The following is a 27,896-nucleotide window of genomic DNA, read 5'->3' as shown; positions in this document are numbered from 1 at the left end:
AGTGCTATTAAATGGGATTAGAATGGATCGGGACCTAATTGGCTTGCATACAGTGGGCTGAAGAGCCTTTATGTGCTCTATAACTTCATGACTTTGTGTTAAATCAGTGCAAAGTCCTAAAAGTATTACAAACAAATTGGAGGTTACCTTTATACAATAGTCATATATTAAACATTTTTGGATATAACTGAAATATACTGTAGTTCTAGGATTTAAAAAAAATTTTATTACTCTAATGGTAAACAATTCCTGCCAGCATTACAAATGGAATGGCATTAATCAATTCTTAGTACATGAGCCATGGTCATTTAAAAAAATACAGACAATACTAAGTACCATGTATTTTTAATATTTTAGATAAAATATACTATATTTAAGCTTTGCAGTGCAGCATCATTACAGAAATTAAAGTACATATTATGTCAGCACTGTGGTTTAAAAAGAGTTCACATGTTACATTCATTGACTTGCAGCATATAGGTACAGGAATAAAAAAAGTAATACCAGTTCATCATATTGCACTTAAAGTTGAGATATAATTTTCTTCTGTTTCAATATAGCTTCAATGTCAGAGAAAACTCTTGGATCTTCGATGGTTGGTGTTATCTGTGGAAGTTTTGTTAAACTTTCTTAGAAATGGTAACATATATCTTCATGCAAGAACAATTTTGTACCCAAAAAGCTTTCAGAATAAATTGTTAGGAAAATTAGAATTTTATTTAAAGGTAGCAACATAGAAAACCTACAGCACAATACAGGCCCTTCAGTTCACAAAGCTGTGCCGAACACGTCCTTACCTTAGAAATTACCCAGGGTTACATATAGCCCTCTATTTTTCTAAGCTCCATGTATCCATCCAGGAGTCTTTTAAAATGCCCTATTATTTTTGCCACCACCACTGCCGCCGGCAGCCCATTCCATGCACTCAGCACTCTGAGTAGACTTATCCCTGACATCTCCTCTGTACCTACTTCCAAGCACCTTAAAACTATGCCCTCTCGTGCTAGCCATTTCAGCCTTGGGAAAAAGCCTCTGACTATCCACATGATCAATGCCTCTCATTATCTTTTACACCTCTATCAGGTCACCTCTCATCTCCGTCACTCCAAGGAGAAAAGGCCAAGTTCACTCAACCTTTTCTCATAAGGCATGCTCCCCAATCCGGGCAACATCCTTGTAAATCTCCTCTGCACCCTTTCTATGGTTTCCACATCCTTCCTACAGTGAGGCGACTAGAAATGAGCACAGTACTCCAAGTGGGAATTTAGCAGGCCAGAGAACCTATTATCAGTTGGGTGTAATCCAGGACATAAAGTTGTTAAGTTACTCTTTAATTAGTGAAATAATTTTAACCACAATATTTAACTATAAATTTATGGTAACTTTCAAATCTGACAGCCCCATTTTAAAGTTGCAGGAGTGTTTAAGACCACAAAATAACAAGTCATCATTATTAATCTACACAATGTAATTTTAAAGTACATTTATATTATAAACAATTTTCAGCTCTCAACACCTCTCAAAGATAAATTAGCTTTTCCTGACAGCTATAACATAATGTGTAATTTCAAAATAGTGTCATATTTGAGAGAGAATGCAAAAGGTTTACCAAAATGGAATTTTAAATTCAGAGAATGATGTTCCTCCAATGTCGCAAGTCACTGGGGTTATATAGTAGTTCCAACACTGCAGTGAGGGAGAAGGATATCCTTTAGCTGCCCTAAGGGATTCTGCCAGAACTGGGAATAATATCAATTCCACTCACTTCTAAACTTGGATAGTCAGTAACAGTAGGCAGAGTGAGGAGGAGCATAGGCTCCATATATGAATGTGTAGGGTTTCAGATTTGGATAAAACAAATTTGATCTTTTAAAACATTAATTATTTTGTGTCAGGTTTCTGTATGTGCTAAACACTTAGCCTTATGTCTTTCACTGTATTGAACCTGATCTAGCTCTTCTATCAGTAGAATGCATTTTCAATCTGAATGCTCGAATTTTGCATCTATTAACAGCATTAAGTGTAATTCAGCATGGAAACAAGCCTTTTGCTCCAACTTATTCATTTGGTTTATATCCTTCTTAGTCTTTTTTCCTTGTAAATCTAAATCTAACTGTCTTTTAAATATATCAACCTCTCCTAGTTCTAGACTCACTACTGTGAGGAAAACGATGGTGACCATTCACCTTGCCTATGCCCCTCACAATTATTCTTATAATTTCTGAGGTCACGTCTCACCCTACTTCACTCTGTCTGTCCCAGACTATCCAATGTTTCCTTACATGTCCACAGATCCCTGAAAGTTGCCTCACAGGTAGATAGGGTAGTTAAGAAAGCTTATGGGGTGTTAGCTTTCATAAATCGAGGGATAGAGTTTAAGAGATGCGATGTAATGATGCAGCTCTATAAAATTCTAGTTAGGCCACACTTGGAGTACTGTGTCCAGTTCTGGTCGCCTCACTATAGGAAGGATGTGGAAGCATTGGAAAGGGTACAGAGGAGATTTACCAGGATGCTGCCTGGTTTAGAGAGTCTGCATTATGATCAGAGATTAAGGGAGTTAGGGCTTTACTCTTTGGAGAGAAGGAGGATGAGAGGAGACATGATAGAGGTGTACAAGATATTAAGAGGAATAGACAGAGTGGACAGCCAGCGCCTCTTCCCCAGGGCACCACTTCTCAGTACAAGAGGACATGGCTTTAAGTTAAGGGGAAGGAAGTTCAAGGGGGATATTAGAGGAAGGTTTTTCACTCAGAGTGGTTGATGCATGGAATGCACTGCCTGAATCAGTGGTGGAAGCAGATAGACTAGTGAAAATTTAAGAGACTACTAGACAGATATATGGAGGAATTTAAGGTGGGGGGTTATATGGGAGGCAGAGTTTGAGGGTCGGCACAACATTGTGGGCCGAATAACTCAAACCATCTAGTCCTGGCAACATTCTTGTAAATCTTTTCTGCATCCTTTTCCATCTCAATGTCTTCCTTCTTATAACTGTATAACCAAAAACAACACACGATGCTTCAAGCATGGCCTCACCAATGACCTATACAGCTGCAGAGTGTTGTACCAACTCTTGTAGTCAGCGTCCTGACTGATGAAGCCAAGCATGCCAGACTCCTCCTCCATCACACTATCTATCTGTATCCCTAAGCTTGTCTGTTCTATAATATCCTACAAGGTCCTACCATTTACTCTGCAAGTCCTGCCAAGGTTTTGCCTACGAAATGGAGATACTCTTTGGATCTTTACTACCCAAAAAGCTTTGAAAATTAGTTTGCTAAAGGAAAACTAAATTAAAATTAAACTTGACTGAACATTCAATGCAAGTTTTACTTGAGTTGGACTTGAGCCCAAGCTGATAACTTGTCAGAAAACCAAACTATGCATTGAAAATTTTGGAACAAACATTTTCATGAGAGCCAGATTTCCCACTTCAAAGGTTCATTATCCATTTTTGACAAACAGTTTTGCTGTGCCATACTTTTTCACACCTTCCACAAAACTAACTGGCTGGCTGCTTTTTGCCAAGGAACCTTTTACATAAAAAAGGTTTAGATACCCACAAGAAACCCAAACAATTCAGCACATGGATTGTACAAACTGTCAACCAGGATCTGCTTCATCAACCTATCAGGATAGTTAAGTTTTTTTGAGGTGTCTAGACTGATATGGAAATATCCATCAGTACGGTCACTGGAATGGTGATACAAGAGATTGCAGATGCTGTTAGAACTCAGCAGATCAAACAGTCAGCACTTGTGGAGAGAAATGGATGGTAGATATCTTGGGTCAAGATCTTTCATCTGGAAATGCCAATACCAATTTATCTGCACAGATATTGCCTGGAATGCTGAGTTCTTCCATCTGCCTGTGTTTCACCAGAATACTGGTGCTCTGGCATTGTTCACACAAAATAGTGACAATGGATAAAAGTACAAGCATGGGATGACAGAAATTCCTCACACAACAAGCAGAAGCAGTACAGAAAATGTGTGGGCAGTGAAAGGAGAGATTTACATGACAGAAGTTCTATGGAGAATGATAATCTTATTTAACCAGAAATCGATTACCCAGTAGGAACAAAGCTTAAAAACACTTTCACCATTGGTCAAACCAATTTTCAACTGCAAAGTACCTTCAGTTGGAGATATGCAACCAATTTCTATCCCTTTGATAACTTGCAACCCAAGACCAAGTAAAAAGAGTCATAGAGCAGTACAGCACAGAAACAGTCCTATTGGCCTATGTAGTCCACACCGACCAGTTAATCTGCATAGTCCCAATGATCAGCACCTGGACCATAGCCTTCCATATCACTCCCACCCATGTACTTATCCAGATTTCTCTTAAATATTGCAATCGAACTCACATTCACCACTTCTGCTGGTTGCTTGCTCCACCCTCTGATTGAGGTAGCTCCCTCCTTGGTTTCCCTTTAAGATGTTGGTGAGGCCATCTTATTTAACAACTTCAACATAACAACCCAACTCCTGTACTCAGTACTTTAATTTATAAAGGCCAATTTGCCAAAAGCACTCATTACAACCCTATTTACCTGTGACATCACTTACAAGGTATTCCCAGATTTCTGTTTTGCTGCATGCCTCAGTGCCCTACTATTCACTCTACAAGTCCTACCCTGGTGTTTCCTCCCAAAACACAACACCTCACATTTGTCCACATTAAATTCTATCTGCCATCTTTCAACCCATTTTTTCTGCTAATCCCACTGCAAATTTTGATAGCCTGCTTCACTGTCCATTACACTCCCAATTTTGGTGCCATCCACACATATACTGGCCCTGTTTACCACATTATCATCCACGCAGATGACAAACAACAGACCTAGTATCAATCCTTGTAGCACACTTCTAGTCGGAGAGGCAACAATCCACTACCACCCTCCCACAAACAAATGTTGAATCCATTTTACGAGTTCGTTCTGAATGCAAAGCAACAAACTTCTTGACCAGTCTCCCATGCAGGACACCATCAAAGGTCTTGCTAAAATCCATGTAGACAATGGCCACTGTCTTTCCTTCATCACCTTTCTTGATAACCTCCTTGAAAAACTCTAAGATTGGTTAGAGAACCTACCACACACAAAGTCATGTTGACTATCCCTAATAAGTCCCTGACTAACCAAAAGCTTATATATCCTGACCCTTAGAATACCTTCCAATAATTTACCCATGTGGCATTAGGTTCACTGGCCTATAATTTTGCGGCTTTAGAGCCTTTCTTGAACATTAGCTGTAGCTGAGGAAATTTAAAACAGCTCTGCCAGTGCACCTGCAATTTCTTTACTAGATTCCCACAAGGTCCAAGCTTTACTAGCTTACCTTGTAAAGCCTAAATATCAAAATTCAGTTTAAATATAACAATGGATTTTGCCCTTATCACCCCTTCAGCTCACTGACAATCATGCTAGAAAAATCTTTAAATCTTGACCCCACTGCAAAGGGAAATGGGTGCTCTGTTTAATTCATCTACATTGCTTATAATTCTTACCTCTAGAAAAAAAACATATTAGCCATTTGTAAACTTAGTGGGTATACACTGGCAGAAAGGGTGCAGAGGAGATTTACAAGGATGTCTGGATTGGGGAGCATGCCTTATGAGAATAGGTTGAATGAACTCGGCCTTTTCTCCTTGGAGCGAAGGAGGATGAGAGGTGACCTGATAGAGGTGTATAAGATGATGACAGGCATTGATAGTGTGGATAGTCAAAGGCTTTTTCCCAGGTCTGAAATGTTTGCCACAAGAGGACACAGGTTTAAGGTGCTGGGGAGTAGGTATGGAGGAGATGTCAGGGGTAAGTTTTTAACTCAGTGAGTGGTGAGTGTGTGGAATGGGCTGCTGGCCATGGTGGTGGAGACGGATACGATAGGGTCTTTTAAGTCTTTTGGATAGGTACATGGAGCTTAGTAAAATATAGGGGTATAGGTAAGCCTAGTAATTTATAAGGTAGGGACATGTTCGGCATAACTTTATGGGCCGAAGGGCCTGTATTATGCTGTAGGTTTTCTATGTTTCTATGTAACTGTAAACAGCTTGATGATGCTAAGAAATTCTTAAGAGCCAAGAAAATCTTGCATGCATAAAATATGCTGAAATATTGGCAGGACTCTAGGCAAGAAGAATTTTTGGAGTGACAATATTGCCTTCAAGTTGGTTTATTCCAGGCAAAAGTCTTAATGATTATTAAAGTATTAAAATGGCCCAAGCACAAATATACATTTTTATGGAGATTTTTTTCATATTGTGAAAAATAATACTCAATAAACTTCAAGACCTTGGTCTCAATACCTCCTTGGGCAATTGGATCCTTGATTTCCTCACTTACGAACCTCAATCACTTTGGATTGACAACATCTCCACAATCTCCATCAGTAAAGGTGCACCAGAAAGCTGTGTGCTTAGCCCCCTGCTCTACTCATTTTACACTTATGACTGTGTGACAATGCACAGCTCCAATGCTATAATTATCATTGGAGGAATTAAAAGAGGTGATGAATCAGCATATGGGAGGGAGACAGAAACTCTGGCTGAGTGGTGCCACAACAATAACAACTTCTTACTCAATGTCAAAAAGACCAAGAAGCTGATTATTGATGTTAGGAGGAAGAAACAAGGTCCATGAACACAAAGTGAACTGGAGATGCTGTGGTCAAAGCAACACGTACAACACGCTGGAGGAACTCAGCAGGTCGGGCAGCATCCATGAAAATGAACAGTCAACGTTTCGGGCTGATACCCTTCATCAGGACTGGATCCATGAGCCAGTCCTCACTAGGGGATCAGAGGTGGTGAGGGCCAGCAACTTTGAATTCTTCGGTGTTATCATTTCAGAGGACCTGGCCAAAGACCAGCATGCAAGTGCAATTATGAAGAAGGCAGGGCAGCAATTCTACTTCCTTAGAAGTTTGAAGAGATTCAGGATAACATCTAAAACTTTGACAAAATTCTGTAAATGTGTGGTGGCGAGTATAATAACAGGCTGCATCACAGCCCGGTGTGGAAACATCAATGCCCTTGAATGGAAAATACAAAAGAAAATAGTGGATAAAGTCCAGTACATCAAGAGTAAATCCCTCCCCACATGGAGTGTTGTCACAGGAAAGCAGCATCCACCATCAGAGACCCCCCACCACCCAGGTGAAGCACTTTTCTCATTACTGCCATCAGGAAGAAGGTACAGGAGACTCAGGACTCACACCACCAGGTTCAGGAACAGTTATTACCCCACAACTATCCGGCTCCTGAACCAGAGGGGATAACTTCATTCGTCCCATCACTGATCCGTCCCCACAACCTATGGACTCTCTTTCAAACACTCTTCATCTCATGTTCTTGCTATGTACTGCTTATTATTATTATTTCTTTTGTACTTGTACAGTTTGTTGTCTTTCACAAACTGATTGTCCACCCTGTTGTGTGCAGTCTTTCATTGATTCTATTACAGTTATTGGACTTATTGAGTATGCCTGCAAGAAATCAAATCTCAGGATTGTACATGATGACATATATGTACTTAATTTATTTGGAACTTTAAGATAATTCTTAAATTTATTTCTCAGAATATACATTGAATTATGAGCAGTTCCAAGATATCAGGTTTATTGTCACTGACATTTGTCGTGAAATGTGTAGTTTTGCAAAAGAAGAGCAATGCAATACATAAACAATATAGATTTAAAGCACTTTTACATTGCTTTTCCCCAATTATTCATTCAGGATATTCTTCTTGGCAGTTTCTGCAACTATTTTTTCCTACATTTTATTTGCTACCCATTTCTTAATTCCCATTTATTATTTTTACTTTTAATCTATCAACCATGAAGCAAAAATGTTGCAGATAGTAAAAGTTATGTTGCATTAAATGCACAACATCTAATCATGTATTGATATACAATGACTTTTTTTTATTTTTAACAACCATACTGTCATACTTCCTTCTGCTTCTAATCTATAGTTTAGATCTGTCATCCTTTACCAAATTAGCTCAACTACTTTCAAAGGAGACAATTCAGTGCACTAGAAATGTCATTGCAGCCAACAGATCAAACTAGAGTCCTACTTATCTTAAACATTGAAATCGAGCTCACATGAACCACTTGTGCTGGCAGCTCGTTTCACAATCTCACAACCCTCTGAGTGAATATCTTTCCCCTCATGTTCCCCTTAAACTTTTCACCTTTAACCCTTAACCATGACCTCTGGTTGCAGTCCTGCCCAAACACAGTGGAAAAATCCTGCTTGCATTTACCCTATCTATACCCCTCATAATTTTGTATATGTCTATCAAATCTCTTCTCAATATTCAACATTCCAAGGAAGAAAGTCCTAACCTATTCAATCTTTCCTTATAACTCAGCTCCACCAGACCCAGCAACATCCTTGTAAATTTTCTCTGTACCCTTTCAAGCTTATTTATATCATTCCTGTAGGTAAGTGACCAAATCTACACACAATACTCCAAATTAGGCCTCACCAATGTCGTATTCAAATTTAACATAATATCCCATCTCCTGTGTTTAATATTTTTGATTTATGAAGGCCAATGTGCCAACAGCTTTTCTAATGTCCCTATCTACCTGTAAAGGCCACTTTCAATGAATTATGGACCTATATTCCCAGATCCCTTTGTTCTACAAAATTCCTCAGTTCCCTACTGTTCACTGTGTAAGACCTACCCTGGTTGGTCCTACCGAAGTGCAAACCCTCAGACTTGTCTGCATTAAATTCCATCTGCCATTTTTCAGCCCATATTTCTAGCTGGTCCAGATCCCACTGCAAGCCACGATAGCCTTCTTTGCTGCCCACTACACCCCCAATCTTGGTGTCATCAGCAAATTTGCTGAACCAGTTAACCACATTACCATCCAGATCATTGATTTAGATGACAAAGAAAAATGAACCCAGCACTGACTCCTGCAGTACTTCACTAGTCACAGGCCTCAAGTCAGAGAGGCAACTATCTATTAGCACACTCTCTGGCATCTCCCAAAAAGCCAATGTTGAATCCAATTTACTACCTCATCTTGAATGCCAAGGAACTGTACCTTTTTGACCAACCTCCCATGCAGGACTTTGTTAAATGCCTTGCTAAAGTTCCGGACGGCCATATCTGCACCCGGTGTGTGGAGCTGCAGCTCCTAAGGGAACTTGAATCCCGGGGGACAAATATTCTGGTGGGGAGGCTTGCTAAGGCTACTGGGGAGAGTTTGGGGACAGGGAGGGAGGCAAAACAGGTGGGGACGTGGCACTGTTGATCAGAGATAGTGTCACGGCTGCAGAAAAGGCAGACGCCATGAAGGGATTGTCTACAGTCTCTGTGGGTGGAGGTTAGGAACAGGAAGGGGTCAATAACTTTACTGGATTTTTTTTTATAGGCCACCCAATAGTAACAGGGATATCAAGGAGCAGATAGGGAAACAGATCCTGGAAAGGTGTGATAATAACAGAGTTGTTGTGATGGGAGATTTTAATTTCCCAAATATCAACTGGCATCTCCCTAAAGCGGGGGTCGGCAACCCGCGGCTCCGGAGCCACATGTGGCTCTTTTACGTCTGTGCTGCGGCTCCCTGTTGCTTTGGGAAATAATTGGTCAGTATTTAATTAAAATGTATTTTATGTTAGTTTGTTAGTTTTTGAAATGTAATTCTAAATTTGAAGATTATGGTGATCTTGTACAATCTAAATAAGACGTTGTGGCGACCCATTTCCTGACACATCCGAACCGGCTCACAATTAGCCAGCGTTCAGGCTAAGGGAGATAGCCTACGGGGGTTTGTGAGTACGTGTCTTTTGCAGCATCCGCGCCCATGGGGGGGCGGGTTGAGGGAGGCTTAAAAGCAAGGCTGTTTAGTTCGAATAAAGCTATCTTTGACTGCAGTTTACTGACTGCGTGTAGCACACCGCTACAACGTGTTCTTATCGCTGGCTGTCCAGAGGGGAGGTGCTGAAACGCTTTGTCGCATGTCTGGAAGAAGTGAAAACTTTCCTGGGCAGCAAAGGGCTCACCTTTCCTGAGCTGGAACAGCCAGAGTGGCTGGAAAAGCTACACTTCATGGTAGACATGACAGCACACCTGAACACGCTGAACACAGCTCTTCAGGGGTAAGGACGTACATGTTGGAGGATGTTTTGGCATTCGAGTGCAAGTTGACAGTGCTTGCCAGAGATTTACAGAAAGGCACATTGTCTCACTTCCCCAATTTGAGAGAGTTCAAACAAGGTCACGACATGATAAATTCGGAGTATTTACATTCTGCAATCATCGCAATGCAAACATCGTTTGGGAAACGCTTCTGTGAGTTCAGAGAGGAAAAAAACACATTATCCTTCCTGGTCACTCCCCTAAGCATCGATCCATCCCTACTGAATACGACTGTATTGTCAGGTGTGAGTCAACCTGACCAAGTATGATAAATATTTTAATTGCATATTATTTTACTTATATTCATATGTTTTCATTGTTCAGTGAAATAGTCCTTTTATTTTTCAGGTTGACAGCTGGCTGACGTTATTTTTGGTTTGCTGCTGGCGGCAAATTTAAGTTTGGCGTTTTTCATAAATACAAGAAGGACTCAAATAGACGTTGAGTATTTTACTTCAAAGTAACCTTCAACCCAACGTCTGTTTTTTGGAGTTCAAAATGTTTTTGTTGCATGCAGAAATGTAATTTTGTTTTCTCTGCAGAAGTTCATCAACTTCATAAATGCAACACATTATAGTTTGTTTATACATAGCATAAAGGCAAAACAAAACGTTGTATGCAGTGTTATTTCATTTTAAATGTCAAACAGGTTTTGCGGCTCCCAGTGTTTTCTTTTCTGTGGGAAATGGGTCCAAGTGGCTCTTTCAGTGGTAAAGGTTGCTGACCCCTGCCCTAAAGCAAGGGCTTTAGATGGGGTGAAGTTTCTTAGGTGTGTTCAGGAAGGTTTCTTTACACAATATGTAGATAACGTACAAGAGGAGAGGCTGTACTTGATTTGGTATTAGGATATGAACCTCGTCAGGTGTCAGATGTCTCAGTGGGAGTGATCATAATTCTATCTCCTTCACAATAGCATTGGAGAGAGATAGGAACAGACACATTAGAAAAATGTTTAATTGGAGTAAGGGGAATTATGAGGCTTTCAGGCAGCAAATCAGAAGCTTAAATTAGAAAGAGATATTCTCAGAAAAGTACAGAAGAAATATGGCAAATGTTCAGGGGATATTTGTATGGAATTCTGCATAGGTACGTTTCAATGAGACAGGGAAGTTATGGTAGGATACAGGCACCGTGGCGTACAAAGGCTGTAATAAAGTTAGTCAAGAAGAAAGGAAAAGCTTATAAAAGGTTCAGAGAGCTGAGTAACATTAGAGATCTAGAAGATTATAAGGCTAACAGGAAGGAGCTTAAGGAAATTAGGAGAGCCATAAGGGGCCATGAGAAAGCCTTGGTGAGCAGGATTAAGGAAAACCCCAAGGCATTCTATAAGTATGTGATGAGCAAGAGGACAACACGTGAAAGAACAGGACCTATCAAGTGTGACAGTGGGGAAGTGTGTATGGAACCAGAGGAAATAGCAGAGGTACTTAATGAATGCTTTACTTCAGTATTCACTATGGAAAAGGATCTTAGTGATTGTAGTGATGACTTTCAGCAGACTGAAAAGTTTGAGCATGTAGATATTAAGAAAGTTGATGTGCTGGAGCTTTTGGAAAGCATCATGTTGGATAAGTCGCTGGGACCGGATGAGATGTACCCCAGGCTACTGTGGGAGGCGAGGTAGGAGATTGCTGAGCCTCTGGCAATGATCTTTGCATCATCAGTGGGGACAGGAGAAATTCCGGAGGATTGCAGGGTTCAGGATGTTATTCCTTTGTTCAAGAAAGGGAGAAGAGATAGCCCAGGAAATTATAGACTAGTGAGTCTTACCTCAGTGGTTGGTAAGTTGATGGAGAATATCCTGAGAGGCAGGATTTATGAACATTTGGAGAGGTATAATATGATTAGGAATAGTCAGCATGGCTTTGTCAAGAGCAGGTCGTTCCTTACGAGCCTGATTGAATCTTTTGAGGATGTGACTAAACACATTGATGCAGGAAGAGCAGTAGATGTAGTATATAGCATTTTCAGCAAGGCATTTGATAAGGTACCCCATGCAAGGTTAATTGAGAAAGTAAGGAGGCATGGGATCCAAGGGGACATTGCTTTGTGGATCCAGAACTGGCTCACCCACAGGAGGCAAAGAGTGGTTGTAGACGGGTCATATTCTGCATGGAGGTCAGTGAACAGTGGTGTGCCTCAGAGATCTATTCTGTGACCCCCTGCTCTTCGTGATTTTTATAAATGATCTGGATGAGGAAGTGGAGGGATAGGTTAGTAAGTTTGCTGACGACACAAAGGTTGGAGTGTTGTGGATAGTATGGAAGGCTGTCAGAGGTTACAGCAGGACATTGATAGAATCCAAAACTGAGCTGAGAAATGACAGATGGAGTTCAACCCAGTTAAGTGTGAAGTGGTTCACTTTGGTAGGTCAAATATGATGGCAGAATATAGAATTAATGGTAAGACTCATGGCAATGTGGAGGATCAGAAGGATCTTGGGGTCCAAGTCCATAGGACGCTTAAATCAGCTGCACAAGTCGACTCTGGTTAAGAAGGCTTACGGTGTATTGGCCTTCATAAATCGTGGAATTGAATTTAGGAGCCAAGAGGTGATGTTGCAGCTATATAGGTCCTTAGTCAGACCCCACTTGGAGTACCATGCTCAGTTTTGGTTGCCTCATTACAGGAAGGATGTGGAAGCTATAGAAAGGGTGCAGAGGAGATTTACAATGATGTTGCCTGGATTGGGGAGCATGCCTTATGAGAACAGGTTGAGTGAACTTGGCCTTTTCTCCTTGGAGCGACGGAGGATGAGAGGTGACCTGATAGAGGTGTGCAGATGATGAGAGGCATTGATAGTATGGATAGTCGGAGGCTTTTTCCCAGGGCTGAAATGGTTGCCACAAGAGGACACAGGTTTAAGCTGCTGGGGAGTAGGTACGGAGGAGATGTCAGAGGTAAGTTTTTTTACTTAGAGAGTGGTGAGTGCGTGGAATGGGCTGCCGGCAACAGTGGTGGAGGCGGATATGATAGGGTCTTTTAAGAGACTTTTGGATAGGTACATGGAGCTTAGAAAAAAAATAGAGGGCTATGGGTAAACCTATTAATTTCTAAGGTTATGTTACGGATATGTTCGGCACAACTTTGTGGGCCAAAGGGCCTGTATTGTGCTGTAAGTTTTCTATTTCTATATTCTACTCCCTTTGAAATGAATGCCAACATTGCATCTACCTCCCAAGTCTCGTTGCAGCTCTGATGCTTCAATTTTCTCCCCATTTAGATAATAGTCTGCACTTATATTTATTTTACCAAAATGCATTATCATACATTTCCCAACACTGTATTCCATCTGCCACTTTTTGCTCATTCTTCCAATTTGTCTAAATCCTTCTGTAATTGCATCGCATTCTCAGCACTACTGACCACTCCATCTATCTTTGCGTCATATGCAATTTTGCCACAAAGCCACTGATTCCATTATCTAAATCATTGACAAGCAGTGTGAAATGTGGCAGTCCCAATATTGACCTCTGAGGAACACCACTAGTCATTGACAGCCAACCAGAAAAGGCCCACTTTATTCCCACACTCCCTCCTGCCTGTCAGCCATTCCTTTATCCATGCCAGTATGTTTCTTGTAATGCCGTGGGATTTTATTTTGTTAAGCAACCTCATGTAACAAGACACCTTATCAAATGTCTTCTGAAAATCCAAGCCAATGACATCCAAACCTCCAAATGGCATACCCCTATTCTTACACCTCAATAAGCATATCATTTCTTCCCATCTGCCTGTAGCTACTACAAACCTTTGTTTTTTGAAAAAAAACTTAACTAGAGCCTCAGTATCTCTTGAAAACCAAGATTCTCTACACCTAGTATATTTTCCTTTTTTCTGACAGTCACATACAATCTTTGTACTCTCAAGTGTTCACTTTTGAAGGCCTCCCACTTACCAAGTATACCTTTGTCAGAAAACAGCCTTTTCCAATCCACACTTGCCAGATCATTTATGATACCATGAAAATTGGCCCTTCTCCAATTTAGAATCTCAATCCATGGCCCAGACCTATGTTTTTTCCATATTTACTTTGAAACTAATGGCATTGTGATCACTAGATGTGAAGTGTTCCCCTTCACAAACTACTTATTCATATTTCAGAACAACAACAACAAAGCTCCAGGTAAGAAAACCTGAGTAAACCCATAAAAGTCTTCAATTTTCCAGCATTGTATTAACTTATATTTAAAACAATCAAACGTGAACTTACTGAGAAAGGCTTGCCATTTATAACTGCTGAAAGTGCCGATCGAGGTATCTTGCCAGAACGCGTCTTTGGTAACTCCGGTACAAAAATTGTTTTCCTGAATGCAGCGACTGGACCAATGGAATCTCGAACAATTTTAACTATCTCTTCTGAAAGTTTTTCAGTTGTCTCAGTTACACCTGTTCATACATAATTTTATGTACAAAAATGTGATTACCTTGTTTCTCTGCTATGTAAACTGAAGCTGTGTAGCACTGAAAGGTGAGATTAATCATCCCCCTACCGGTCTTTAAAACACACAAGGCTAGTGGAACATGTCCCTTTACAGGATCCTCAAAGGCCAGCACCGCACAGTCTGCTACTGCTGGGTGAGTGATAATCGACTGAAAGAATGTCAATAAATATATTCAGTATATTATATCGTTATTTTAATTCTAAAAAATAAGTAATTCATGACAAAATACTGCTATCAGTTAACTACAAGAAAGTTTGAGTTAAGATTAAGAGAAAATATTAAGTAATTTTACCTCTTCAATAGCTCCAGCTGAAATCCTATGACCTGCAACATTTATTACATCATCCACCCGAGACATGACATACAAATATCCATTATTATCCATGTAGCCAGCGTCCATTGTATCATAGTAACCCTGGATTGACATAAAAGTAAAAAAAAAAATGGATGAAATTTCACTCAAACTGATGCCATTCTGTTGAATTATCATTATGAGTTGTACATGAGTGTAGTTTATGAATAAGCCCCAATTTTTTTAAGTATCAACAGAGCCTCTCAAGTAAAGCAAAAATAAAGCTACTGATTACCAGTTCGATTCATGTTAGTACACTGTTAGTAGCCTGGTCATTCTCTATTTAAGTTCTAGCACTAACTACGTGACCTGCACCAGTAAAGCTGCTGGGTTATAGAGTCAGTTGAACAGTACGGAAACAGACTTTACAACCTACTACATCCATGCCAACCACTGTGCCCATCTAAGTTAATCCTGGTTTCCAATGTAGTTCCATATCCTTATCTATTCAAATGCTTGTCTCAATGCCTCTTAAAAATTGTGACAGTATGTCTGTCATCCCTCTTGCCTCAGCCATATGCCCTCTTGCTTTTGACACCCCTACTCCTCAATTTTATCTATCTCACTGTCAGGTAAGCCTTCTGCCTCCTTCATGCCAAGGAAATCCATCATATCCAATTGCTTCCCCATGACTGTAATCCACCAGCCCTAGAAACATCCTGGTGAGTCTCTTCTGCAACCTCTCCAGTACAACCACTCCTATAACGTGGCAACCAAAACTGCACACAATACGCCTAGTGTAGCCAATCTGAATGTCTATAATCACAATACTTATATTCTATGTCCTGGCAAGCATGCCATATGCTTTCTTCACTGTCTTAACTACTATTCTAGTTATCACTTTAAGGGAATTATGGACTTGAACCCAAGGTCCCTCTGTTCATCAACATTCCTTCGTATCCAATTCTGTACATCCTAACCTTGTGACTTCCTAAAATGTATCATCTTGCACTTGTCAGGATTAAATTCCATCTGCAATATTCTGTCCAAGTTTCCAATCAATCCATGTTCTGCTGTAATCTTAGACAACCTTTTTTATTATTAACGACACCAGCAATTTTCATGTTATGCACAAACTTACTAGACACATTCCTACATTCACAGCCAAGTCATTAATATACTTCATGAAGAACAAAGGTCCCAGCATCCATCCCCTTGACACACCACTGATCATGGACTCCCAATTAGAACAGCGTCTTGCCATTACTACCCTCTGCCTATCACTTAGCCGATTTTGGATCCAAAGAAATAAACAAGCATGCTCGTGCTGGCAATCCTGGAATCTGAGGTACTGCTGCTTCAGGCCATTCAGCAATACAAACACATAACTGAAGGAAGGGTGAATTTGTAATTCAGGAATGTTGTGAAGAGAAAGGGAATCTTGGCTTGATGAATCATTGTAGCCCAGGAGAGCAGAGAACCATTTTCACTTTTGACGGTTCAAGCCGCATTCTTGATTTTCAGTTCTGATGATGACCACTGTCAGGTTGACTAAATTAATGCTGCATTTTCATGCTTAAAGGAAAAGCTTCTTATCATCCAGTGGGTCTTCTCTTGTCTTCTTAAAGGAATGAATTAACTTTGGATTGAGCTCGTAAGGTCTGAAACAATAGGATATAGAAGGAATTATTTCCCTTCTCACCTGCTTCTGCTGCAGGATGGGGGGTGGGGGGGGGGGGGGTGTTTGAAGTGCCTTCTAGATTTCAAGAACTCTATTTCTGGCACCAGCATTAACACTTTCATATTAAGCATCCAAAAATCCAATCCACTCATCTTGTAAACTGCATTTAATAGTAAGTGATTTTCATAAAGTATCATACTTACTGGATATTTAGTAAAGTAAAGCTCTTTAAAACACTTGTCATTTTCCCAAAGTGTTGTCAACGAACCTGGAGGCAAAGGTAACCTTAAAGGAAACAATGGCATTAAAACAGGAATACTAGCTTGTAATAAGCAGAAATAGAAACAAGCCAGTACTATTATTATGCTAATGCAAAAAATGTTGTATATATTCAGCAGGTTTTCGCCAGAATTAAGGAAAGTTAAAAGTGAAACAGCAGCCTTGAAATTTGTCTGACATTAAAATTGCATTAGCAATCCTTCCATGATTTCATGAAGCACTTTTTCAAAACTAAAGGACCAAATTTATTCACACCTATCCAAATTATTAGTCACACATAATTCTACTGATCCAGGAACAACTGGCATTGGGGTTTGAATTTCTATTGATAACACCTGTTCTGAGACCTCAGGAAGTTACTTTTAAAAAGCCATGCCACAATATAATCAGCACTTTTTAATTAAGAGGGAATGTCAGTAAGGAATGAGTGCATATTGCTGTGATGTTAGCTGGATATCACGGTCCTCCCCAAGGGAATCTGCATGAGCATCTGAAGGACAGCGCACTCAGCAGGCAACCTCCTTGTCAAGGCCTCTCATGACAGGAGGTTACCAGGGAAGCTTCTGTAAGGTCACACTGTCAGCAATTTTAGAAGCCATACCATAGCCAAATGCCTCATGCAGGTAAAAACATAAAAGTTCCATTGACCTATTGACATTTGCAAAGCAGTGACATTTTATGGCAATTTTCTGCGAAGGTTGCCTGCAAGGATCCTGGTGTAAGGTTTGAATGAAGGTGGCTGTCTTTGAGTATAGTAAAACCATTAGTTGGCGTTTATGTGGTTTAAAAAACAACAGCTTTTCCACACTGTTCTCAGAACCAGTCAGAGTGATCTTGCATGCTGAGAAATGCCACTTTATGCTTTGCTGCTCAGTGTCATGTTAAAAGCTTAACATAGCCCGAAGTGGACAACTCTCCATTTCTGATACATGTGACTTCTGCATTCAAACCGGCAAGTGGAATTGGTCTGCAGTGTTTTTTAATCTATCCCCATGAGAGAAGTGTGCAAATTGAGTCAGGTTAACATAGTTGAAAGTCTCCTCAGAAAGCTATTTCTGAGATTTCTGACATTTGGGTGAATAGAACATGAGAAAACTAATGCTAAGGTTCACAAATTCCATACAGCAGTAAATCCAAGTTTACTAACATCTGATTTTAACACATTCAGAAAATATGAGTAACTAACACAATTATTTCATCTGTACATTCTCTTTTTTTGGGGACAATGATGAAATTCAAAGGCCATTTTAGCTTTTATTATTTTTTGCTTGCTGCCGTTAATGTGATTGAAATTGTATTTTTCCATGTTAACTACAGAAAACTATATCATGCAATAAGTGACTAGACACGACATTGCTGCGTCACTTACATCAATGTCAACTGAGATGGAGACATTCCCAAATACCCATATTATTGCAAATATTCATTAGAAAACGTCACATCTATTATTTGTCCTTTGATACGAGTTACAACAGGTTTATTTAAATTTTTAAACTGAAGCTACCAATTTTTTTTGATCATTTAGAGTTTTATGTAAAATTCTAATCCATGTCTTTTTAGTGCAAATGCTTAATTCGCATTGCTCAAATTTAATTTTGGCTGAAAATTATTTCCATATGATGAGCTGTGCACCAAGGAAGGCTTATAATACTGAAGTCAATGAGGAAGGTGTAATCTCTGTGGACTCCAAACATACCCACTGAAAATCCAAATTCTAGCATCCTTGGCAAACAACTTCAAAAACACAATCTCCTTCATAAAAAGGTATCATAGAATTGAATCCTGATGATTTTGAAATTCTTCAGACACTCATTCACACAGTAAAAAAACTGGCAGGCAATGACACTGGACTTGGACAACCTATAAATAATTGCCTGCTCATGACATAAAATGACAGAATTGCTGAATCTCTCTCCATAAACATCCATTGGACCACATAAGATTTTTTAAATTTCATTCAATGATAGGTAATTCCTTCCCTCATTTCTCATCAACTGAGAAGCCAGATAATGAGTCTGGACTCCTTTACAGGGCAAAATGGGTAAAAACAATAATAATTTTACTTGAAGGACATCACTGAACCAAATGAGTTCCTGTTACAATCCAATGGTCTGAGCTTACCATTACTGAAACCATCTTTTAAGGTCCAGATATTATTTTAATTTTAAATTCCCCAACTACCATTTTGGGATTTGAACACACATCCCTAGATAAATAGTCCAGAACTCAGACTGCTGGTCCAATAACATAACCAGACTGCAAAACTACAAAAACTCCACAAGTGCAAAATAGTCACTTCTACAAGACAGAAATCATGATTTTGGTGGAATATAAGAGATACATTTTCCTCAGTGCTTCTGCAGCCACACAAGTCTATAACAGCAGGAATAGGTCCCCTAGCTCAAGCCTACCCTGCCATTTGCTATAATAACAACTGATTTTTTTTTTTGACTCAGCTCTTCTTCTTTGCCATTTCTCTAAACCTCCAACTGCACAATCTGTCAAAGCATTTGTTTAATAGCCTTTACAACCACTTACTCTAGCATCGGTGTACTGTGGCTATGTTGCGTAAGAATTACAACACAGCAACACCTCAAAAACCCACAGCCTCTGTCACCATTGTGGACAAGGGAAGTGGTGGATACGAACATCATGATTCCTCCAAATAATTTTGCTCGGACAAAAGCTGCCATTTCTTAACCTCAATATTGGAAACGTATGTCCAATTACTTATGGAAATACCTCCCACTACCATTATTCAAGGTCAACTAAAATAGTAAAAAAAAGTCATACCCACAACCCCAAGAAATATACTCAGACATATGGTCAGATTCACGTGTAATTACTTATTCTTAAGAATGGCATGGTCTAGACTAAAACTGAAGAACTGATCCTTGTGTGTTTGAAGACCTAATAATATTTCTGAACAAAATAAACTTCACAATAAAAACATTTGCAAGAATAAGCCATGCAATAGCTTTTCATTCTTTACATTCAAAGTCGATGCTTTCAGTACTCTTCTATTACGTTCCTGCATATCAATCAATAGCTCTGCTGCCACTCATGTGGGCCCCCCTGGGGTGGTATCCTATTACAAAAGTTGAGGGCTTCCTCTCCCAAACAGGCCCCTCCTGTTAAGATGGAACAACAATGTCGAAAGCACACTGGAAAAGTAATTAGCACTCACTTGACCGCAATATTCCCCAGTTCATTGCGGTTCACTTCTTTCATGTCATGGCCCAAAATCACTGCTATAAATTGAATAGAATATGAAGTCATGTTAATAAAACCAGATTAAACGTTGATCATCCAAATAAATTAATACCTGATCACAATTGTTATAGGTCTTAATGTTTACTTTTAATGTGGCTGTTTTGGAAATTAAGTACCTTTAATAACCAAATTAACCATACTACTGGAAACCTATCAAAAGTTATATTTAAAAACTTTTTTTGTGGATACTAACAAAATAAATACAAAGAAAATCTCTGATATCCAAAGTCCTGAACTAGAAAAATACATCAGTCAGAATAATTTGTTTTTCTTTATAGTGATTCACTGATTGAACAACTATATCACGGTTTTCAGGCCATTATGATAAGAATCGTGAAAGGAGGTTAAATAGTTCAAATGTGACATGCACTGGGATAGGGTATACTAGTGCTGTGATCAATGCCAGTTTTCACCCTGGACAATTCTGCCAATAATTGTGTTTTTTCTTTCACCCACTTTAAAACATTTACACTTAATTATTTTTCAAATTAATTATGTGCTCTGGTCTTAAAGGTGGTTATCAAAATATCCTTTCTGCCACACCTATTCCTGTGTTATGAAGTACGAAGGTAAAGTGGCAGGATAGGGTAGTGGTTAGCACAAAGCTTTACAGTACCAGTGACACAGGTTCCATTCCCACTGCTGCCTGTAAGGAGTTTGTACGTTCTCCCCATAACTTTGTGGCTTTCCTCCAGGTGCTGCAGTTTCCTCCCACAGTCCAAAGATGTACCAGTGGGTAAGTTAATTGATCATTGTATATTGTCCCGTGATTAGGTTAGGATTAAATCGGGGGATTGCTGGGTGACACAGCTCGAAGGGTTAGAAGGGCCCATTTGGCAGTTATCTCAATAAATAAATCAGATTTATACATAACTATCTATGCAGCTTGATTTTTTTTTATTTTGTATATTCAAAACATTTACCTGTCCTGAATAATTTGGACTGCAATTTGGTGCATTGCTCCTTTTTGTGATATGAGACATCAATACATTACAAACACAAAACTTCATTTTAATCTACAAAGACAGACATTTATGAAAGCATTTAGCACCAGCAATGGGACAAAACAAAAGGAAATATCTAAGCTGGAATTGCTACATGATGGTGAGGCTCACCTGATATAATGTGTATCATTATTGAGGCAGTTTTAATGTTAAACTACACCAGCATGGAATCAGAGTTTAAGGTGTCACATTAATTATCTGATATTCTACACCCTGTAGATAGCTTTACACAAATTATCATTTAGCAGTGATTGCATGTACTCAAATTGATAGGCCAAAGGTGTGCAATACAAATTTTCACCATATTGTTGTGCTTTTAGAGTAAAAATGAAAGAACAGATGGAAAAATCCAGGAAGGATGGCATAGACTTTACAAAAAACAATTGGCATTTCCCCAGATCAGTGAGACCAGTCTCAGATTCCCACTTGTGCACAAGACAGCAAATATCAGTTGCTCTTCACCAGCCTTTTGTGAATGTTACTGGAACATTGGAATCCTAATGGAAACCAATGGTAGAATGCAAATCTGTGGCAAGTTTACAACCTTTGTCACTGGGGAATCTACCTGCAAAACATACATCAGGTTAGACCGGTGAAGGCGGAGCATCTGCATTCCTTTGAACAGAAAAAGACAATCACATAGTTAAGTGCTATGTAGGAGATAATTTACATTAATTAATTGTTTAGTCAAGTCTTAATTTTTGAAGAACTTTAAGGTTATATTTTAAAATGTGCCAATGTATTTGATTTTTCTGTGTGATTTTTAGTAATTTTTAGATCAATGATATTTTGTATATTCTTCAGACAGTTATCTGGGAATCCACAAGCTGTGCTTTTATTTAGCTGGTTTATAAACTGCCTTACAAAATGCCATCTACAAAAGTCAGGCTCTCCTGCCACATAACACTCCAATAAGGTGAATCAGACCAGTACCTATCAGCAAAATGAGTGTGGGAAAGCCTAGGTAGGAGACTACTGGTGGGGAAATTTGGGCTTAAGTGATTTTAATTCTCAAGAAATCTGAAATTCTGGATTTAAATAAAAATGGACTTGGAAATGTATATTTGCCTAAAGGTTGTTTTTTGTCAAAATTTTATTAATCAAATGCAACATGAGTTATCATGTTCAGTTTTGGGCACCACACACCAGGAAAAATGCAAAGACATTTCAGAAGGTGTTGAAGGGAATTTACTAAAAAATTATTACAGGGATAATAGGGTTTACTTAGCATGAATAGATTAGAGAGGCTGAAAGAACATTTGATGGAGGAATTTATAAGTGTGAAGTATATTGACAAAGATGCCAAAGACAATGTGATATAGATGGTACCCTCAACATTATAGTGAAAAATATCTTTGTAAATCAATGACATTTCAGTGAAAATATGAAAATTGTGCATTTCAAAAAAGTCAGATACTCAGATAAACACAGCTGTACCAACACTGAAAAGCTTAATGCCATATAACACAATGCACATTACAGGTACTCCAGTTTCAAAACAACAGTGCTCCTCCAGTACAATCACCAATAGAAATTTACCTATATAATACAATGCAGAAAGCTACCAATCCTTCTTCCACAGCACCTCTAAAAGAATCAACTGAACTCAAGCAACATGCATAAAATTTTGCAGGAACTTAGCAAATCAAGCAGCATCTATGGAGGAGAATAAGCAGTCTACATTTCAGGATGAGATCTTTCATCAGGACTGATGAAAGGTCTCAGCCTATGGCAACTATTTATTTCCCTCCATAGATGCTGCCCGACTTGCTGAGTTCCTCCAGCGTTGTGCATGTTGCTCAAAATTTCTAGCCTTTGCCGTAACCGAACTTAAGGATTTCTTATCAGCTAAACTGATACACCAATTTCTCCAAGTTTCTGGTTTGAATATTATTTTTACTTTAAATATCACTGTCCACTTTTTCAAACCTCTAAATGGCACTTTTTAAAACAGAAATGACAACAGCTCAAAGAGGGGTGTTATTGCCATCCTTTCAAGTATAATACGGGATTAATTTGGGCTGAAACGGTGACTGTACTCTTTTCCTAGATGCTGCCTGGACTGCTGAGTTCCTCCAGCATTTTGTGTGTGAAGTTCAAATTCAAGTTTACTTTTCATTCAAACCGACATGAATAACCATGTCAAACAAAATAGCTTTATTCCGGGGCCAAGGTGAAGAACACATGGCATATACAGGTACACAAGCACATATAAGACAGCAGTAAAATACACTCATAAAAAAAATATATAGTCCAAATCCCAGAGTCCATAAATGTTGCAGTAGTTTAACTCCAGCATGGATGCTATGCCACACCGCCTCTGGCACTCCAGTAGAGCTCCCAACTACAACATCTTCCCTGGGCAGCTACAAACAGGTGACACTGCGGTTTGAGGCCTAGTGCTTGTTACAACCAAGTCCATGCAGCTCCCCAACCATCCACCCCTGCTGTTCACCAATAAACCAAAGAATTTTGATCTTCAGCACTCCACATCACCAATGTCCAACAAGGTCTTCCGATCCACAAAAAAAAACAACTAAAATTATCACTGTTAACTGCACATCTCCTCTTATTGACACCTCTCCACTGCAGGCAGCATCACAGTCCACACCGAGTCCAGCTCCTTCAGTTTCTCTGCCAATGAGCAACTCACTGATGAGGAAGACCTGCAGTACCTTAAGTTCTTAATGTCCGGTAAGGTCTAGCAATTGTAAAAAAAAACTTTTAAAAAAGACAATAACACCTTTGGCTGACCCGGAAGAAGACACTGTGTCTGAGCACACCGCCATGTTACCAGAAGAATGAGGAGTAACCTTACTGAAAAATCTATTATCTGAAGGGGGACTGACAGGGTAGATTTTGAAATGTTTTCAATGGTTCAATTAATAACAGAGAATGCATACAATATACAACCTGAAATTCTTTCTCTCTGCAGGCATCCTCAAATCAGAAAAAAAAAACTCAAAGAATGAATGACAGGAAAACATTAGAACCCCAAAGACCCCTCCTGCCTCTCTCACATAAGCAAGAGCAAAGCATCAACCCTTCCCCACCTGCCTCAGCAGAAACATCAGCCTCCCTTCAGCCAGGATGCAAACACAGCAAAGCCCCCAACGAGACCATGATCTACAGTCCATGAAAACCCACTGTTCATCCCAATACATCAACATGCCACAGGCGCTGTCGCTCACTAACAAGGGAGAGAGAGGTATCCAAGACAAGAGACCAACAGTGGGAGAGTTTCAACAAAGACATAACTACAAAATCAAGTTCTAGTTATTTAAGACTGAGTTATATTAAAAAAATTCTCACGAAGAACGGTAAATCTCTCAAACTTTGCCACTATTTCTGTCACATTATATTAAATGACAAGGTAGACTTGAAGGGCCTAGTGGCCTACTCCTGCACCTATATTCTTGTGAATGTAACAAAGATATAATACCCAGCAATTTCAAATCTGGCAAATGCTTACAAGCTGTTTATTTCACTTTAAATTAACTGATATGATTTGTGCTGGAAAGGACTTTAGTCCAAAAATCATTAGAAATTACCACAAACCATTATAATCTGAAAATATGGAAGCTGGTTTTAAAAACACAGATCTTTAAAAGTCAGATCTTTCATAACCCGAGATATGTTTATACATTCATTGTTGCTAATTCCTCTCAAAGTAAACTTTAGAATATAAAAGGATGCAAACCAATTGCCCACAAAAAATGAATAAGATACTATACCATTATATCCTGGAACTGGTCTTCCAGCTTGTCCGGGAGGAGGATTTAGAGAGTTCCCGAGACCTATACAAGATGCACTTATTGCAGACCCTGTTTCTGTTGAAATTTTTAAAAAAGTAAGAACTATTACAAACATTTGTATATTCAGGCTCTAACAAGGTATAATATGTTTTCTGATTTAGGTATGAGAACTTAAATATAATTTTCATCCCTGTTTTCAAAGTCCTTTATGGTTTCATTCCTCCCTATCACTCAATCCCTTTCAGCCCTACAACCTTCCTAGACATTTACCTTCCTCCATACAATATTTTGTGTACTCCCAACTACTGCTCTGTAAGTGTTGACTGTGCACCATTAAACTCAGCCAGTCCTTCCCTAAACTTCTCCATCTTTCTGATAAAGATCATTCTTAAAAATCTACCTCCTCTACTTTTCAAGATCCAACTTTGCGTCATTTTATTAAAAGTAGCTGTCTGGACCAAGCAGCTGCTACTGTGTGGTTTAACTCATTATTTTCATCCTCCTCTTCATAGCATACACGCCTTACAAAAAAATATCCAAATGAACAAAATACCCCACCAAACAAGATACGATGATAAGAGCTAGGTTACTAGTTACACTGCAATTCCTTTGAATACAGTGCTGTAAGCATTTCTGCAATGTTCAAGCACTTTAACCATCGTCACTGATGTCAGAAGAGCAATTTCACTGCACATCCTGCAACAAGGTTTAAATTCCCTACAGTGCATTAACATAACTCGGTGTTGCCTACATAAAGAAAATATTCTTCCATCTATATTGATTGTTGCCTATCAGCTTAACCCATATATAGATTTGAATGAGCCAAAATATATAAAGTGAATAAAACAAAAACACATAACTAATGTTGGTGACTGATAAGTCCTTGCACTGGAATTTCCTGATATGCATTCTAAACACAATTTTGATGCCAGTCCATAGATGTCAACCAAATCCCAGCTTACCTGCAAACTGATTTACAGCAAAATGAACCAAGTACAGGGAGGCAAGGGGAGAGTAACACAGAGTCAGAGAGAGAGCTCAGAGTCTTTTAAAAGCTACATGTCTACCTCCAATTATTGATGAAATACACCCAGAAGCTAAGTTTTTCTACATCATTGGTGTTAGATTAGTTGCCTTTAGTGAGGCCAACCACAGCTATACACTGGATTGTACTCTGTCTAAAGTCCGAACACCCCAGCCCCTCAGGATCATTGCAAGTCGCACTGGTGTGTCCCATTTCAGTCTGTACCTTGATACTGTACAAGGGAGGTCATTGATGCTCTCCACTCAGGCAGTCTAGATTTCATTTCTTTCTCCTTGTCACCCACACTTTCTGAAAGCCTGCCTAAGGTTCACAGATAGGCAGAATACAAACATGGTGGTGTAGTGTCTGCCCATCTCCTCTCCTCATCTGAATCCCACTATCACTTGCTTGTTCTTACTTCCACCTTTTTATATTGGCTATCTTTCAGTCTAGATCAGGGGTTCCAACCTGTGATCCACAGACCCCTAGGTTTATGTCGGGTCCATTGCTGAGAAAAGGTTGGGAACCCCTGCTTTGATCAAGAGGCACAAGCTGGAACACTGATTGGAACATCTCCCTCCACAAATGCTGCCTGATCTACTGAGTTCCTCCATTATTTTGTTTGATGCATCAGATTTCAGCATCATCATTCTCTTGTCCACACATACAGTTGTTCAAGTAAGAACTCATTTATAGTGTAGTATGGCCACACGGAAACCATTATACTGTACTTAACACAGAAAATTTTGCATAAGTTCATCCAAAGGGTGTCCTCTATGATACATTACCTGTCACCACTAGTATGGGCTAATAATTATCCATGCTGAATGTGTTCATATCTTCTGGATAGGGCATTACCTATTCGATTTTCATCACTGTCCCATGTTATAGCAGTGCTGTAACATCTTCAGCGGTGGAGCAAACTGGTCAAAGACCGGCTTCTTTGACGCTCAAAGCCTTAAGGAACAGCCAGGATTGGCATAGAGGATGAACATGGCTTCAAGTATTTTAACCATATTAATTATACGAGGGGTGATTGATAAGTTTGTGGCCTAAGGTAGAAGGAGCCAATTTTAGAAAACCCAGCACATTTATTTTTCATCATAGTCCCCTCCTACATTTACACACACAGTCCAGCAGTCGTGGACCATACGGATCTTGGACCTCCAGAAAGTGTCCACAGCAGGGGTGATTGATAAGTTTGTGGCCTAGGGTAGAAGAAGATGAGTTATACAGCTCTCGTTACATGCACATGCAGGTCAACTCTGAGTGATTATGCAGAAAGTTTAAGGTTAATAACAACTCCTAGCTTAGGCCACAAACTTATCAATCACCCTGGATGTGTTATTAACTTCAAACTTTCTGCATAATCACTCAAAGAGTTGAACCGCACATGCATGTAACAAGAGCTGTGTAACTCATCTCCTTCTACCTTAGACCACGAACTTATCAATCACCCCTGCTGTGGACACTTTCTGGAGGTCCAAGATCCGTATGCTCCACAACCACTGGACTAAGTGTGTAAACGTAGGAAGGAACTATGTTGAAAAATAAATGTGCTAAGTTTTCTAAAATTGACTCTTCCTACCTTAGGCTATGAACTTATCAATCACCCCTCGTACATTAGCATCCTCCATATTCTGGCATCTCATCCTTCCATTAAATACTAATCTGCCCTACACCATTCAGAACTGAAGGTGACTGAGCTGCAGAGCACTTACCTGATCCTTTAGTTGTGGGACCACCTGCCTCTCTCTTTTGCATTCTGCAGCCTTTCCGCTGGGGGTTCAACAGGTAGGAATCTTATTTCCCCCTCTCAATAATGGTGTCCCTGGCATGGCCTTCTCTACTCCTTATTGAACTTAGCATGGTGCCCCCAGCATGATGGCAATGGTAGACTGAGAACCAAGAAGGGATTGATGGGATAACTCTGCTTGGAGGCAGCACAGAGTTGACAGGCTCAGTGGCTTCTCTTGTG

General features: G+C 39.5%; 1 protein-coding gene across 3 annotated transcripts in view; it reads right to left on the bottom strand.

The window, feature by feature from the left end:
- Nucleotides 1–203: 203 nt before the first annotated feature.
- Nucleotides 204–27,896, bottom strand: part of acss3 (acyl-CoA synthetase short chain family member 3) — an 89,286-nt gene continuing 61,593 nt past the window's right edge. For all 3 annotated transcript variants that reach the window (XM_059978397.1, XM_059978399.1, XM_059978398.1), the window contains 7 exons: nucleotides 24,874–24,969; nucleotides 20,050–20,113; nucleotides 16,787–16,868; nucleotides 14,903–15,025; nucleotides 14,659–14,758; nucleotides 14,379–14,554; nucleotides 204–606 (listed from right to left, as the gene is read on the bottom strand). In XM_059978397.1, coding sequence (XP_059834380.1) covers nucleotides 523–606; nucleotides 14,379–14,554; nucleotides 14,659–14,758; nucleotides 14,903–15,025; nucleotides 16,787–16,868; nucleotides 20,050–20,113; nucleotides 24,874–24,969 — 725 coding nt within the window. In that variant the 3' untranslated portion in view covers nucleotides 204–522. The remainder of the gene's footprint in view (nucleotides 607–14,378; nucleotides 14,555–14,658; nucleotides 14,759–14,902; nucleotides 15,026–16,786; nucleotides 16,869–20,049; nucleotides 20,114–24,873; nucleotides 24,970–27,896) is intronic.

This window comes from Hypanus sabinus, chromosome 8, assembly GCF_030144855.1.
Source record: "Hypanus sabinus isolate sHypSab1 chromosome 8, sHypSab1.hap1, whole genome shotgun sequence".
In the NCBI taxonomy this organism is placed as follows: Eukaryota; Metazoa; Chordata; class Chondrichthyes; order Myliobatiformes; family Dasyatidae; genus Hypanus; species Hypanus sabinus.
The sequence above is the reverse complement of the archived record's forward strand: the minus strand, read 5'-3'. Positions and strand labels throughout refer to the sequence as shown.